General features: G+C 37.4%; 1 protein-coding gene across 1 annotated transcript in view; it reads left to right on the top strand.

The window, feature by feature from the left end:
- The window catches only part of LOC135225772 (uncharacterized), a 40,932-nt gene extending 23,002 nt beyond the window's left edge, over window positions 1–17,930 (top strand). Inside the window, exons 2-3 of the mRNA XM_064265238.1 lie at window positions 7,859–10,600; window positions 15,999–17,930. Of these exons, the coding sequence (XP_064121308.1) occupies window positions 7,914–10,600; window positions 15,999–16,062 (2,751 nt within the window). The 5' untranslated portion in view covers window positions 7,859–7,913 and the 3' untranslated portion in view covers window positions 16,063–17,930. The remainder of the gene's footprint in view (window positions 1–7,858; window positions 10,601–15,998) is intronic.
- Window positions 17,931–18,338: the final 408 nt, after the last annotated feature.

An 18,338-nucleotide genomic window follows, 5' to 3' on the forward strand; every position in this document is an offset into this window, starting at 1 on the left:
AGGTGAATTCTTTACAGTGTAACCTTCCATGTGAGCACGCACTCCACCACCATGTAGTTCATCACAGCTGCGCCCCACCAGTATAGCCTCTACCAGTTGGACTTCCACTCATCGGGTAGCCTTCACACAGGTAACCCCCTAGTAAAACAGTGTAACCCTTCCTGTAGAGGCACTTTCCGTGTAGCCTCCAGGTGCACTTCTTGACCACTGTGTAATTCTGCACAGTCCTATCCTGGGCAGATTTCTGCACTGGCTCAAGTATCCTTTCCTTTCCATGCAACTGCTCACATGGCCACCACGCACTTACAAGTCTGAGTGCAGCTCAGCACTGCTCAGACCCCTCTAATCCTCCTCAGTCCCAAAGGAGTAGTTGAGTTAACTTTTGGTAAGTCCAGTATCTATCTTTTGAGGACAATCAACAATGGAATGCCACTGAGACAGCTGCTATTTTGGAGAATGGATGGTTACCAGGCTGTGGTGGCAAAAGGTTAGAGGCATATCAAGCTGAGGAGATCGCTGGCTAGTTAAGGAATGGACAGATGCTAAGTTATGCCAGAGATGCCTCATGAGCATATATAGCAAGGAGAGATAGCCTACACAGAGGAAGAATAGAAGACGACAACCTGGAAAGAGAAAAAGAGAGCCTGAGCAGAAGAACAAGAAGAGCATCAATTGCAGATGGTTTTGCTTTGAACAGCTGCACCCCCAAACCCTGTTTCTCCAGCCAAGCAAGTACTTGAAGATCCAGTAATCCTGACAGAAACAAACATTCCCACTCCTCTGAAGAAAGTAACTTACTTCAGGAGAAACAGAGAGCATGGTGTCTCTTCCACAGTCAGAGCCTAGGTCTACCTCTCAACTAGATTTCACTATAGCACCTGGTCTCCATTCCAGTGCAAGTTTTGAATGAAGAGGGACCTGTTCCTCTCACAGAGCACCAACTTTAGATTCAGTTCTGACTGGCTTTGATGCATTAGTCACAGAACATCTCTCTGAAGCAGATGACCCTCCTCCAGTAACAGAACTCGGCCCTTTTCCAAGTGAAGGGGCACCTCTCCTTCAAGAGTCGGCGCTACCAGTTTTACCCATACCCTCAGAAGCCATGGTACCTTTATCAAGAGACCCTGTGCCTTTTGCACTGTGACATGATAGTGCCAATTAGTGCCAAACTGTCCCTGACTAATTTTCCTTGCTAATTTCCAACCAGTTTCTGATCAAGCCTTGGAACATATGCAGCTCATAGCACCGTTAAACACAAGTGTGACCTTAACTAGTGTTGGTGTACTGCCAAGCATTCATCTCGATGTCAATCCTCAATTTCCCCAGGATGCCATCAATTTTGTGGCATATTATATTGGAAGATCTTGCTATGGCTTCTGTTGAACTTATGACAGAGCTTGGGCACACAGCCCCTCTGAGTAGTCATCATCGTCACTCAGTAATGACGATTTCAGTGCCTTCCACATGAAGTAACTGGAAGGCTAACTATATCAAGGACCTAGACCTCCAGGGATACTACTGGAAGGTCGACCACATCAAGCCCCTACAGAACTACAGCTGGAAGGTCACATGCCACAAGCTCCTACAATAAGAACAGGTGTGTTCCCCCAGCACCAGTTCTCTAATAGCACAGTACCTTGTATATACAACCCGTAGACATAGTAAGTTAGTCTAGGTGTATGGTAAGATTAAAATAATCCATGACAGTTCCCAGATTTGCAACATGAGGATCAGTCTTGGCCCCCTTTTTATTTGGTCTTTTATCAAATTCTGATTTTATCTGTGAGTTCATGCATGTATTTTCTTTGTTGTGTTATTTGTATGTTACTTTACCTAATGATCTTACCAATTATATTAATGTAATTATACTCATTTTAGAATGGCTGTCACCAGTGGTTTTTGCCTCTTGTTCATTCTTTGCATTTTTAATATGGCTGCCACTATCAGTTTGGTTGGTTGTTTCTTAAGGGACTTGCATACAATTTGCTAATGTAATATGTTCCCAGTTTCATTGGCAAACAACCATTAAAGTGGGAATTTCCTGCCAATTCTAAAATTCACACGTCTCATGGGAGGGGGTTTCTGGCTTATCGCTAACTTTCTACCTGACCTCGTCCCCTTTGTATCTGACCTGGTCCTTAGCATTGTTGTCGGACCCTCGAGTCCCTGACTCTGTTCCCTTCTACCTGCATATCCAATCAACTTCTCTTGAACCACCCGCACTTGTATTGTTCTCTCTGTTTCACACTTCAAATGTCTCTCAAACTTAGGTTTTGAGAACAACAATATCCAGTTTGGACAGGATGCCACCGTTTGAGATATTTGGGTATAAATATGACCTGGTTTGGCCCATCAAATAACATTTACTCGTTACTGGTAAGCCATGACACACTGCCCTAGCCTGGAGAGAGCACTCTGATAGTGATACTCACTGGTCTCATAGGGCAGTTTGTTCTGCTCTTCACCTCCAGCTCTGTTGCAGTACATTATACCTGGAAGCAGTATTGCGCCTGACAACTCTGCCTGCCGAAGCTGGAGTGGATAGTAAAATGCCCTGTCCCTTGGCCGACAACCTCGTAAGGACTACATCCATCATTCTACCATCTAAGGTAACTGAAATTGAACATTTGTTCTGTCAGCTCTTCATCCCTGTTCGTACCACTCACTCTTTTTTTCAGTTGTGCTTTCTCCTTTCATTCCCATTCCTAGATTCCCGTCTCCCTATGAGACCAGTGAGTATTTTGTTTAATATAACTATAACGTTGATCGAACTGTGCTACTCCAAATAATGTTTAAGCTTAAAGCAGTTTCATGTAATATGGAGGAATTAATCTTCCTGAGAAGTCTTACGTTTTACTGTGGAAGTTTTGCTTGTACAGTTACCAGTATTTCATGCAGGAATACTTTGCAGATTCCTGTAGACTGCCGCATTGTGTACCTGCCCCTGTAGATCAACAGTGCCATTCACTCAACACTACCAGCCAATACTGGATAATCATATTTCTGAGTCCAAGCGACTCTCAAGATAACTTACAGTGCTCCACTGCGTAGTGTTATTGTGCTTTGCTAATTTTAGTTCGTAATCCTTATTCGTATGTCCATATTTGACATTGTAGGACAAGTGATGCCTTTCATTGTTGTGGCACTTTGCCTTGCTATTGTGAGTAACGTCGTCAGTAAATGTATACCTGATTTCCCTTTTAGAAATTATCGTATTTTATGAACAGAGTACGTGTTGTATTCAGTCTTACCTAGATTAATGATTTTTGGTTATTCTAAAGTGTCTTCTGTTCACAGTCTGCATGCCATTTGTCAGCAATTGCGTAGATTGCGCACAAGGAAATAAGTTTGAAACTTCCAAAATTTTGGATTTTGTAAATATGCATTACCCTGCCATTGCATCTATGACAGCATGTTAAACTTAGTCAGAATATACTTCAGCAAGGAACATGAGGTTATTAGGGGAATATACTCAGCAGAGCCTAGATGAGGCAAAAGTAGTGTTTACTTCGGCACAAGAAAAGGACGGTCAGTTGATCTGGAGAATAAGTAGGGCTTGGCTCTTTTTAGGAAAAACAGTGAATATCATTTTAAATAAGTTGCCACAAATTTTTTGCAAAATCTGGTTTAGTTTATATTGTGGCAAATATTATTTGTTAGTTTCGGAGAACAACTTTGCACTAATAATATATACTTGAAAAGCTGTCACCTAGTAGGGATGCCAGAACTTGCTACCATGTTTTTACAAATTAACTATAGCAATATAATAATAATAAAAGCTTTAGGGGTTTCATTATCATGTCTGGTATATAGATAAAAAAGGTTTTGTTAATCCTCAATACTAAGAAAGTAATGTTATGCTTGTTTTGGACAGTAACAGCCTCGAACAATACAATACTATTATGATGGTTACTGAAAGACATATTTGTGCATGGACACAGTGTTCATTTAATACTATAAAAATATTATTATGTATGTATGTATATTGAAATATCATCATGCTGGGTTCCATACTATATAGCAAAATTTTACATTGAGAGCACTTGTATATGTAAACTTTTACAATAATGATGTAAATACTAAAGCAAGAAAGTATTCAGAAATAAAGCAAGTAGAACGAAACAATGCGGGTATTGCTTGGCATTCAGACTTTCCTGTTTATGCTCAAAGAAGTCATTAACGTTAACTTTAAGTGCAATATATAATCTTACAAACATAACTGAGCAGTTGACAATAGCAGAAACTTCAATTAAATAAACGAGAATTATGATTGTAAAATTATTTAAGATATGTTATGGGGGTCAAAAGACCTCGTTTAATTAAAAGAAGAGAGCTCCTACCTGATAGCGTGAGTTACCTTTGTTTGTTCCCATCGCCTGCCATCCCTGTAGCTATAGCTGAAAGTCAATAATTAAATCTTAGGCGAATTCAAACTCTTGCCATACAAAAATAGTCTTTATTTCCCAACAATAGCTAACATGAAAATGAAATAAAATAAATAAAAGAAATTCCCAAAAATCATTAAAACACCATTATTTTTCTATGTAATCATATTGGATAGAACTATCCCCACTTATCCTAAATGTCAAATAACTCCAAGAGTCTTTATCAAATAAACGTCAGATGAAAGTCTAGAGAATTCATTTTTAGGTAGCGACAACCGAATCCATTCTGAAAAAGAAATCACAATTATTGAAATTGGTACATATTAAAGTTCGTCAATCATGTTAAGTGTCACACAGCACTGTTCAAAGTTTTCAAAGTCTTTCTTTCACTTCTACTCTACCATATCTGCATGGATCTCCAAGTACCTCCTATGGTCTGGTTTCACAATCAACGTCTGTCATAAAATCCCCTCCATTAATTACCATAAGAGATTTTATTCCATTCACTTGCTCTAACAGACGTATGAATGCACGTATGCTAATAGATGTTCGAATGTATACACGCTAGTGTCTAGTCTGTTCCCGTGTACTTGCATTTCCCATTGTACTATGTGAACTCGCTTGACTTCTGACGTCACAGTCACCTGATCTATCGCTATTCAGGTCATTTATGCGGCCACGGTCTCCCTCCCTGGTCTTCTACTTCTTCTTCTTCTTCTTCTTCTTCTGTGGAATGTGCGTAAGTTTGTATGGATGGACACCTTGACCACCATGAAAAAATGGGTTTGTGGAATAACAATTTGTATTACGCTTAATTATATCAAACCTCTGGCAGTTATTGAAAATAGAGAATAATGGCTAAAGCAGGAGGGCTTTACTCTTATGAAGAATAAATGTGGTCTACCGTTACACATGCCCCGTCCGAGGATGCCTCGGCAAATACGTCGGTATGACCTCCATACGTTTCTCCAAGCGAATCTCCTGCCACGCTTAAGGAGCCATCTTCAACCACGCCAGGACTGCTCATAACAAACGGATAAAGAGAAATTATAATATTCCTAATATCGAAATAATAGACCAGACAACGGATCCCCGACGTTTGCGCCTCCTAGAAGCCCTCCATATAGGCAGGGAGAAACCAATTCTTAACATCACCCAAGAAACTTTTCTCCTTCCCACCGCCGCCCGGAGAGCAGCGAACGACCCCCAGATAATCAGGAGCCCCCACGGGATGATAGGATTCCTGCTACGGACGGAATTCCTGTCGTTCATCCCCAGGCACACTACTGTGGCGCTCGCACGAGAGAATCCCCGAGACCTTCGACCAAACGGGCTGCTCTACGAGCAAGAGCCCGTGCTGGTACAAGGCCAGCTTAATCTCAAACAACAACAACAACCTTCGAGGCGAGATCCACGACTTCGTCCAAGACCGGTCCGACCAATGGGAATGCAACTCTAGTAGGTCCGTGCCGCTATAAATACCGCCCCACAGACTTTCTTATACCTTCCTTTAGCATTCTATTATCCCTTCCAAACCTATGCCTTCTTTCCTGGGAACCTCTACGGAGGCCCCATCCTAACCTATACCCCGATTCCTGATTCCTGATTCCTGATTCTTGCTACAGTCTCTTCAAACGACTCGTACAAAGATGACCTACGAGGAGGTCGAAACGTCATGTGATACCAGCTATACCAGCACCAATACCAGCCCTTAAACCGAAGACGAACCCGGCCCCGAACTTAACTACGTCTACGGAATAATATCGGCACTGACGACGACCCCTGCTTGACCTGGACCTGATATCCTGTTCTAATAAAAGATTACCTTCAGCATTTATAATTTTTTTTTTAAATACCCAATATGAATATTGCTCTGTTACTCAGAAACATCGCTGATCCTGAGAAGCGAATTGTAAAAAAATAGAAAAAACAACATATAAAATCAACTCTCTTAATTCTGCCATTCTTTTTAACAGTATTTGCCTAAAAGAGGGTCTTCTACCAAAATACATATTATTATTATTATTAAACAAAGACTGACACAATTGGCAATTTAATTTCGTACGCACATTATTATTATTATTATTATTATTATTATTATTATTATTATTATTATTATTATTATTATTATTATATAATACAGACTGTCATTATTGGCAGTTTGATTTCTTAATCAAATTATTGTTATTAATATTGTTATTATTAAACAAAGACTGAAACAAATGACATTTAATTTCGTAATCAAAAGCTTGTCATAAAAGCAGATGGGATGACAAGCGAGTGAGAATTGTTCCTAAATTCTTAAAAGTTAAGGGTATAAGACTCGAAGAAAATCGTAGTGTGGAAAGAATGCCGCAGGCTGGTAACCCAGAATAATATTTTTGTCACCACAGCAGCACGGGGTAACTTTATTATTCTTGACAAAATAAGGCTATGGTGGCCATGTACGTTTTACATGTATCTTCAATAAAAAAAAATTAATCAACAGACTTGTAGCCAAAATTACAACAATGTGGACCTTTGTTATAGATAAGGATGAGCCAGAGAAAGTAAGGCAGGAGCAATGACGGATGAGCTGTAATTTTCCTTCCTGTCCAGAAGGGAAGCCAACCGTTCACTCCAACCCCCACCCCCTCAATATTAGAATAATATTTCAAACAGTAAGGAAAACCACGTAACTGGAGTGAAGTTGAAGAGAGTAAATGAACTTACTTTTAAATGCCAATGTTAACTTTTAGTTAAGTGATAACACAACTTTGGCCAACTTGTTGATAAAAGAAAGAGGCTAGGTTTCATTGTCACAAGTCGAATAGATTAACTAGAGTGAGAGGGAGAAAGACCCGGGTGTAAAAGGTGTTTTAGTGTTACGTGAAATTGCTTCATTGTGAACTTACCATCCAGTTATTGCTGGTTGCACTAATAAGAGTATGTGGTGGCGTAAGACCAGGTAAATGAGAACATCAACCCCCTTCCAGACATCCCAACTGAATCAAAGTTAAAACAGAGAGAAAACAACTGTAGACTGAACACAGAGCGGAGGGCAGTTTTGAGGTACCCTTCAAGCCTAAGGCAAGACGAGGTACACAGACAAAAGAGAAATCAAGAGGTTAGATGTCATGCTTGCAGTGCTTAAAGAATAATCATTTCGCAAAGAACACACAGAAACCTTTCAAGATTAAAATGTAGATGATACAATATGCTGTAAGCAAAGATATGGAGCAATGGGATCTTTGCGAGAGAAAGTGTCAAGTCAGTGGGTAACCAGGAAACATTAAAATTTACGAGTAAAATGTAGCATTCTATATCAGTTTTTGTTATAATATTGAAATAAGATATAAAATGCAAGGGGGTTGTAAGATATAAAATGCAAGGGGGTTGCCTTTTGTTACAGAACATGGATTTTCTTTAAATACAGAAAGTGTTGAACTTTTTAATTTTTCAAATGCAACAATATGTATTTTTTCTCTTTTCAGGTAACATTACCTGCACTCATACTACCTGTTACCCGTGACCTTATCAACGAAAAACATGGCTAGTGGATTTTCAGAGGATGACTTCGTGTATTCCAAATATTTAAAGTGTGTGTTAGTTTTTGGGTGTCAAGTAGTGCAAGATGTAGTTCGTGGAATATATTCCAGAAGGAGCATGAGAACGAGAAATGGAACGATGCCTGTAAGGCATTTCAATATGCGTGCTAATGTTGATCCTTATTTTGCGGACATGTCTCACTTCTTAGATAGTAACTTAATGGAGGAAAGTTTCGATATTAGCTTTGGCTATAAACTTTTGACTGAAAAAAGTATCTGTGGTGAAATGTTTCTAACATTCAGCGAAGAGAGCCAAAAACAAATGAATTACATCGTTGGCCAGAGGAACAAAATATGCCATACGTATGGTGAAATTTCTGATTTTGAGGTTAAGGTAACGAAACTGAAAACCTACATAACAGATATTTACAAAGAGGCTAATCAAAAGTTAAGTATCGATTTTGATAGTAATTGTAAAGATTTAGTAGAAAAAATAGATGAGACAGTGAAAGCCAAAAAAACAGACCCTTTAGGGATAAATTGCTTAGATTGTTTAGAAAAGTTTATGGATAGTTTGAGGTTCAAAATGCTGAACAGGGGCAAAGTTGAGCTTTTTGAGTATTATGAGACACTCAAAATTCTGAGCCCATGCACATGGATTGATGATGAAGATGATCGTGCAAAGAGATTTGATATAGAGAAAATATTCACCCCTCCAAAAATATGGCAGCACAGGACCAAGATAAACATTGGTATAAAAGACCTGCTGACATTCAAGAAAGCAGTCCCCAAAATCCTGTTGATCAAAGGGTTAGCAGGTTCTGGCAAAACTTCCTTGTGTCGTTATTTGGTTCATTGCTGGTATAAGAAAATAGGAGCCATCGATTTACTGAAGGATTTTGACTTGGTGATTTTAATAGAAATCAGACGATCCAGTTCGGTGACCCTGTTAGAATACCTATGTGAAGAACTATTGAGTGACACTTGCTTTGAATTTCAACCCAAAGATGTCATACCTTTAATGCAAGAAATGGATCTTTTGTTTATCATTGATGGCTATGACGAAGATTCAACCAAAGCAGGAGCCTTGCTGGAAGACATCCTCAATCATTTCCACGATAAACGCATATTGGTGACATCAAGGTTAAGTTATGAAAATGAAATTAGAGCCATTTCAGAGGAATTTCTGCAACCGCCACTTATATTAACACTGGAAGGGTTTGAGGAGTCTGAGCAGAAGGCCTTCGCTGAGAAGGTTTTCAAGGCAGATGACTCAAATGGTGACGGATTTCTGATGTATCTCAATGGCCGAGGAAGAGTTCTGAATAAACATTTAAAGCTTCCCTTGACAATATCCCTTCTTATTGTTCTCTGGATAGAAAAGCCGGAAGTTGTTAATAAAGTAACAACAGCAACAAATTTATATCATGAAATATTTACCCTTTATCAGGAAAAGCTGACAGAACGCCTGATTACAAATCTTAAAGGCCGACGGGGGGAAGAACTGAAAAGGAAAATCCCAAGTCTGCTCTTAATGTTGGGTGATCAGGCCTGGTTTCTCCTGACACAGGGAAATGGCTGCTGCGACCTTAGCAGTGTTTTGAGAGAGAAATTGGAAGGAAAGTGCAATGAAAAAGGAATTGATCCTACAGAATTTTTATCAGCTTTTCTCATGTGTGAAATTCATGATTCAAACCCTAAAAAGAATAATTCTGCGAAACTGGGCGGCAAGTACTGTTATTCCTTTATACACAGAACCCAAATGGAGTATCTCGCAGCAGACTTCTTGGCTGAGTCATGTAAAAAGGATTCTTCAACATTGCTCAGATTGAATCAAGAAGTGTCCGACTGGAGAAAACACAGTGAAGTATTGGTATATCTTATTGGGAACTTGGCCAAGAAAAATATCTTGAAAGGCAAAGAGTCAGAATTCCTGAAATTAACTGAACAAACGGAGAATGGATCCACAGATTTTTGCTACTGGTGGAAAATAATCTCTGAAAGTCGTATAATAGCAGATATTCCTGATTCTCCAGGTAAACCTATACTCTACAGGAAAATTGAACATCCATATGTCGCACAAACAATATATGACAGACATCTCTCAAACAATAGTGAATGGCATCTAAATAATGAAGACGTGGCAGCTGGGTTAAGATTAATGAGCCTTGTTAACCCTTATTGCCTATCAGCTACTGCCTTAGTCATTGATATACCACATGGCATTGACCCTGTGAATATTCCAGACTTTTATGATGCTTTAAGTGCAGTAGAATTTCACTGGCGACAAAAGAAACAGAAGAAGAAAGTCAAAGTTGCATTACATTTCCATGACCATGACAATTCAAGCAACACTGAGAGCACATCTGACCGATATTTGTTATTACTGAACAACTGGGCTGAATTACAGAATTTCAGTGGAAGCCTAAAAGAAGCCACATCCTTTTTCAGCGAAGGTTACATGAAGACCTTGCGATGTTTGGTTACAACACCTGATGTCCTGCGATCTTTTGAAAATCTTCCAAACTCTGTTAGGAATTTGCGGCTAACTCTTGGATTTCCTCCAGACTCGTGTACTCCTGAAGATCTGAAGGAAATAGACTTCCGTGGAGAACTGGAACTATTTATACCTTACATGCATGATGAATACTTGAACTGGTTAATAAAAGTTGTCCGGAAACTTTCAAAGTAAGTATAAAAGTGAGTTGAGTTGTTTGAAGTTAAATTTTTGAATGTTTCATTTCATCCTGTTGTATACACCTCTCCTCATGATACAATTATCTATATTCAAAGTATTTTTCAAAAATAATAGTATAACTAATGCTGAAAACAGACAAGGGAATATAAATTGATATAATACTAAATTAATGTAACTTCATCTGTTTTCAAGTCTAGAAAAAAACTTCCCTCTTATTTAAAACCTTTTGCCTCGTTTAGCCCTGGAATTATATGTTGCTAGGTGACACGTAATCCCATGTTAATTATAACTTTACTTTTAATACTACACATTTATATTGATTTCCATAATTTTATACATGATTTATTGATTTTTGCAAATATAATAGTTGAAGCTAATTCAACAGCGACAGGCAATTTGGTTGTTCTGCAGATGTTGGTTCTAAAAATCATCAAGGTTGATAGTGGATACATAGTTGAACTCTGCTTCTGCTTCAATGTAATCGAGTTTCTGTATTCGTAATATTGGGTAGGTTACAGCAGGCAGGTATTCCACTGAAACTTTTCCAGCAGATGTCACCGCATGACATTCAGCAAGCTCCATGAGCTGTGCCACTGTCAGTAAAAATATCGTTACTAGAATTCTGGCTTCACCACATTCCTAATCTCAAAAGAAAGTTAGGAGAGTGTGTTGCTTTAATGGAGACAGAGCTTTCTTACAGCTTGTGTTGGACTGCCTCTGAATGAGCTCACTTTAGTAATTCTTCATGCTAGTCGCTGATTTACTGTGGGGGTTACTCAGCAGGTACCCAGCTCCTTTCGGACAGAAAAGCATCTTGGCTAAGGCACTCGTAGCCTTAGAACGTAACCCTGGGGTTGATGGTACTACACTACCTGGAGTGTTCTCCAGTCTTCGTTTTTCCTCCCCCCTTCTCTGGGGCAGCATCTTGGACTGAATATGTGCTGGACCATGTGCAGATGTAGGAGGCTATTCAGTTGAGCAACCAGTCTTAACTTTGCTGAATAAAATGTAACTCTCTCTTCTCTTCCTTTTAAGGTAGTTGGGAGGGGGAGGGGAGACCTGTTGTCGGTGTCGGTAGAGCTACATTCTCCATCCATTAATCCTCTTACCTAATTTTAGATGTTTCATACTTTTACATCCCTTATTGGGTAGCACATGGTCCTCCGACCATTTCCTTATTTGAGCAAGGCTGTAGCTACCCTCACTCAGGCTCAGGAGCTACTGCTCTGTCTGGCTTCGGAGTACAGTTGGTGGTTACAGCAGTTATCAGTCTCCTTTGCTCACTTTCGTGACTCGGATTTCGACTTCAAGTCAGTTGACTGAGACGACCTCCCACCAAAAGAACGAGTCTCTGCACATAAGGTGATGGTTGTATTTCTTCAGGAACGAATGGAAAATTTTTTTGAGTAACTAGTATTGTTCCTAGGCCTACAGCCAGGTCCTTTTATCATGTTAACCACCTCAGTTACCCCACTTTGCCCCTGATGCCGAAGGACAAGTGCTCGGTGACTTGAGTTGAGTTGACAATAGAATTCAGACCAAAGGCCAAGCACTGGGACCTATGAGGTCATTCAACGCTGAAATGTAAATTGACAGTAAAAGTTTTGAAAGGTGTAATAGGAGGAAAACATCGCAGTTGCACTATGAATCAAGTGTTAGGAGAGGGTGGAAAGTAAGAATATGTTAATGACTGAATGAACATTCCTTCCTGATCAACTCATGTTCAGCTGAGTACGATGTGCGCCTTCGCTAATCGAAGAATATTTTACTTGAACTTTACAACGTTCTCCAAATTGTAAAGTTGTTGTCGATGAGATATTTCTCATTAAAACCACATCTAAACATGGTTTAAGTTAGCTTATTAATTAGATCCAGTTGCCATAATTGACTACATTAAAACTTATTATATTTTTACCTTTTATATTCTTCGTCACGAAACCTATATTTTGAAATTTTGCCGATTTGTGTATTGCCTTGGACCACTGCATATGGTTAGGTTCACAAAAGTGGTAATTAATTTCGCGAATGCGGGTAGCTAGAGCTAGCTCAAGCTAGAATTAAATTTTTTGTAGGACCATTCACACTGATATCTGGAAGAGCTGGCAGGCTGGAGCTTACATCAAGAATTATCGCAACAAACTAGGATTGTCATATCGTTTGTTAGTTAATGATATATTAAGATGGCTCATTATCCTCCCTTTCCCGATTTCTGAGAGATACCGATGAGACATTTCTTTGATGATTCTATCACACGGACAATTGTTCTGGGGTCCTTTTATGCCAGCAATTGCATCAGTTATATAGCTACTTTTTGCCAAATAATGATGGACAACAACAACAACAACACACGGGACAACGTGTTACTATATATTAAATATATATTATATATATATATATATAGATATCTATATATATTATATATATATAATAATATATATCTAATTATATATGATTATTGTGCTTTTTTCAGCTGTTTTAAATATGCAATACATATATATATGTATGTATACAGATATATATATATAGACATAATATATATATATGTATATATATATATATTACGTATAATAATTATATATACATATATATATGATTGCATATTTAAAACAGCTAGAAAAAGCACAATAATCAGTCCCCTTGCGAAATTGAGACTTTTAATTGTAAACAAAGTTGATGCATTCATAGGTTGCACAACTGGTACAAATCTAAAAAAACGCAATAAAGGATCAATGTTATCATCAAACTAAAGAAATATACGGAACAGAATAATGACAAGTTTAAATGCTCAGAAACTTGTTTTAATTAAAGATACAGGTCATTGTCATAAATCATGCATTTATTTCTATTTCAACTCAGGTGGGCGAGGTAACAAGATATTATCATTAAATAGCTTTCATGCGGGTCTCGAATTCTGTGAATTGACTTCAATAGGATAAATTCATTCATAGACAGTATAACTGGCAATTGAAATGCGAGGGTTTTGTTGCCTCCTCCGTCCACCATGAGTCGCCACTGCCCATGATTCAAAAGGGTGTCCTATACGTTTACGATGGAAACATCACGAAGTGCAGAGTCTCTTAAGCATAATAATAATAATAATAATAATAATAATAATAATAATAAATACTTTATTTCAGTCTCCAAAGCATATAATAATAATAATAATAAAATAATAATAATATACTTTATTTCAGCTCAGGGCCATATACATGGAATATACAAAATACAGACAGTAACATACACAATCTAGATACATGAGACATGATAAAAAAAAAAAAAAATTAATAATCGGCACTTATCCACAAAATAGCTGAGGTAGCATAAAATCTAGTAATTATAATACTGCAATAACAGTAATAATATTGGTGAGAAAAAAAATATTAATTGAGAGTAATAACAGATTAGTGCACATATTATATAACTTAAATTTCAACTAGAGACTTTAGGTGGTTGCAGTAGTCAGGTCCAGAGGGCCAAATACAAAAATTGAATGTAAGAAAAACTTTAACTTGATAGTAATCACAGTAATAATGAAAACTTAAAATGTCAGCAATAAATGTAATAATGACAAAATCTGCACATGACATCTTGCCAATACAGAGATTAGGTCCTTTAGGGGACAAAGGCCTCATTTCCCATCTTTCCCACAATTTAGATCTTCTTCTTGCTTTACTCCTTAGGATGCTTTGTATCAGCGAGTTGCTGCTGTTTCTCACTCGGGTTACCAGACTGGACATTGTGATTATGATCCCTGTTGGTATTCTGCGAGTTATGAGAAGGCAGTAAGAGTAATAAGGATTTTCCCTGAAACGACTCGATCTCCTCCTCTTTCTGTTTTACCTTTGGTTGTGCTTGTTTCATATGTTTTTCCTTTAGTGCCTTTTTTAGAATAAAAATTTTCTTCATTTCAGTTTCCGTTTTATGAACAGGAAGATGTTTGCTATTAGATCTTCTTGATCTTTGTTCCCCTTACTGTTGTAGGTGGGTAGTAATAGAAAAAATGATCCAAGTTTTCGACTACTTCATCACATATAAACCTGTCTTTCCTCCTTTCAGCTTTTGCTGTCATTTAGTTCTACATATTGTGTTCAGTCCAGCTCTCATTATCAGCAGTTTTCTCGGAGATCCTCAAGATTCCCACAGATTCTCAGTTGTGACCTCATTTATTTATTTATCCTATGATTTGTTTTCCCCAGTCATTTATCAATTCTTTTAACCACTTTTTAAAATCCATTCCATTTTGCTGAAATTCAATTTTAACTACTTCGAACACTGTTTTACAAAATGGAACGGATTCAAAAAAGCGTTTAAAGAATTGATAAATGTACTTAATGTTGTCCTTGATTCTATCCAAATACACAGGTAGAATAACAGTGACTTCACCTTTCGTCAGTCTCTCTCGGCTTCTTTGCGCAGTTCACTAAAGGAAGATGCTCAAAGATGCCAGAAATTATGCCTTGAATATCCTCTCTGGGAAGACAGCATGCATAGCTGTCGGAAAATTCATCAGTCTCATATATACAAAAGAGGAAAAAACTATACATGGAATCTAACTTTCTACTTACCAAATAACGTTGCAGTTGTCGAGACATGGCTGTTCGTTTTACCTCTTAATGAAATGTCACATGCTGTCTGTCATTTATATAAATTCAAGAGCTCCTCAGCGGTGTGGTTGGTATGGTATTAGCGTTCCACCCCGGTGGTCGCGGGTTCGATTCTCGGCCATTCCATTGAGGAGAGAGATGTGTATTTCTGGTGATAGAAGTTCACTCTTGACGTGGTTCGGAAGTCACGTAAAGCCGTTGGTCCCGTTGCTGAATAACCACTGGTTCCATGCAACGTAAAAGCACCATACAAACAAACAAACAATATATAAATTCAAAGTTTTAAATAGAGTCCGATCTAGGAATTGTTGATTATTACGAGTTCTAATATTGAGTGTGAATTGGACCAATTTGTGTACAAGGTTTTGGAAATGAAAAACCTTCTGCAAGCAATCATTTGTATGTGAAATCTATTTCAAGTTGACTTAGGCGGCATCTATTTGCTTTTGGTTTTACGAACCTATTTGTTCGTAGTTACAGTAGTAATTTTCAGAGAGAAATTTGGGCTGTAAATTAATTTTCATTCGGATCACCAAGTAATTATACGAAACATATCGATATTATTCGGATATGTTGCATTCACCAGTCTCCATCATCACCACATTAACGAGAGAGAGAGAGAGAGAGAGAGAGAGAGAGAGAGAGAGAGAGAGAGGGGCTTTAAACCCTGAAAAGAATTGTAACAGCAGGAACCACTCTTCACTAATAAATGATTTCCAATTCTTATGCAGGTTTGAAATATTTTGTTTAACATTAAAATACAGCTAGTTCTCTTTTTTTTCAGTGGTGATTTAAAAAAACTGCACTTGGAGCATAGCAGCCTGACTCACAAAGCCTCATGCATCTAGTGAAAAGTATGAATGGGATTTTGAAAACCACCCTGTATGTCACTGAGCCGAATTTCGACAATGAAAAACAGAGAGCAAAGATAGAGGAGAAGGCACGCTTTTTAATAGACTGGAAGGAATAATAGTAATTTTGCTTGTATTTATCAGTATTTCAGTGAATTTCAATTATGCATACGTCCATAAAACATATTAAATTGAAAAGTGAGCGTCCTGAAACATTGGAAAATTAGATGCGAACAAGACTTGAATGGAGAAAAGGTGACATCTGTCAGTAAAGGAAAGAGCGCAGAGTTCAACCCTTTTGTATTGGTCTGTGATATTATGTCTTAGTCCTTCAACAAATTCTTTTCAATGTCCAGTTTTATGTGAACTGAACAATTTACTGGGCAGTCAACTTTGTGAACTTATTCCACTATTTTTACTTAACTGGGAAACTGTCAACTGACTGTACCTACATTTATGTGAACTCTGGCGAGAAACGTTTTTCAACCACCAGGATTATCACAAGTCAAGGAAGAAAAGTGATAATGATGATTTTGATTGTACTCATGTTTTCTTCAAGATTTTGAAATATATTTACTTTATTTATATATATGAACTATCAGCCTTTGTAAACGTTAAGCTAATTGTGTGGCGTATTTTAAGGAGCAATCAAATCTAATGGGATTTTTTTCCATCAGATCAATTTAATCAAATTAAACTTCAGGGTATACGATGAATTGTGCACCTTTTATGGAAATGATCTCCATTTTATAATTGCATCACATGGAAGCACAGAAAAATTTAAATTCGGGTAAATGGCTCAGTCACATTGCCAAATACCCAGCCAAAAGAGAGAGGCGTACCATTTAAATGTGGTGAACCTAGTTCACCTCAGGAATGAACATCTGTTTCTTTATCTGGTTCTTCATTGGCAAAATTTTGCCCCAAAAAGGTGTTGTGTTGCTGTGCTTAACCATTTTCATATTCCGCCAATTTACATAAATATTTGAGTGTCATCTTTGGTTTGAAGGTATTTTAAATTTCAGAATTTATTTTAGTTCTGTATTTCATACACATTATGTACACACTTGTATATCATATCAAAATGCTTTTCTGAAAACTAGACATGACTTATTTAGGTTAATAATTATACTCTACTTTTTTTTAATGCATATTTCTGTGAAATAGTTTCGTTTTAATGTGATGAATTGACACTCCTTTGGTAATAATGTCGGTCTGCAGTCTTGCTTAGTCCATGAACAAGATGGGGGTGGTGCAGATGCTGAATGAGACTAGGATTGTGCAGAAAATCGGCAGAGCGCACTTCTCTGATCTTCAATAGCAATCTACCATTATTCTTTCAACATTTTTATTTTCAGGTTCACACTAACGGTCCCAGAGTATAATTGATCTTCATACTATATTATTATTATTACACAGCTCTTTCGCATGTACCACTGATGCATTTAGTGTAGTGAAAATTTAGCATTTTAGTAGTCAGCTTGATATGAAACTTGGGGCTTTTATCATCAATATTATTGTTGTTTCTTTATAAACATTTGGGAGCTCTGTTGTCATTGCGTACAATAATGTATTTGTAATATTCATCTGTGAACTCTAACCTTGTTTGACTTTGAAAACATCAAATAAAGAGTAGAGAAGTTTTGAAACTAAAACCATGCCGCTGTTTCGGTTTCTTTATGGTCATATCCTCAGCTGTATGTTTATGAATGTGTGTGTATTTTTGGGTTTATATTATTATTTAAAAATTTTCTGCTCAACTTTAAAACTAAGAAATGATCTCAAGTAAATAACTTGGAAACTTTTAATACTGTATACGCCTTGCTAATGTTAGAAATTTGGTCAATAAAAGAATACCGATAGAATTTATTGATATTTATATTATAAATCCTTACGGTCCTGGTAGCTTTACGCACGCTACCTTTAATTTTAGTACTCTTCAGGCATTTTAATTTAGGTTTGGAAACACACTAGAAGCCTAACAAAGTAACTGTTAGTTTGGGCATGTGAAGTTTTACATTAGGCATAACACTGAAATCAGTAATTAGATGTATGTAACGTTATGGGTAGTAACTACAACCATTTTATAGCTAATTTATATTTACATTTTTACAAATAATAAATTTTCAATAACTACCCATATGGAGGAGAGATTAATATAGAACTGTACCTTCCGATTTATTGATGATCTATTATCTTTCAGCATTTATGCTACTCTCTAAAGTAATCTTCTCTTTAAAGGGAACCCAAGTCCTTTTTTTCATAGAGTGAGG

Source organism: Macrobrachium nipponense, chromosome 13 (assembly GCF_015104395.2).
Source record: "Macrobrachium nipponense isolate FS-2020 chromosome 13, ASM1510439v2, whole genome shotgun sequence".
NCBI classification, from domain to species: Eukaryota; Metazoa; Arthropoda; class Malacostraca; order Decapoda; family Palaemonidae; genus Macrobrachium; species Macrobrachium nipponense.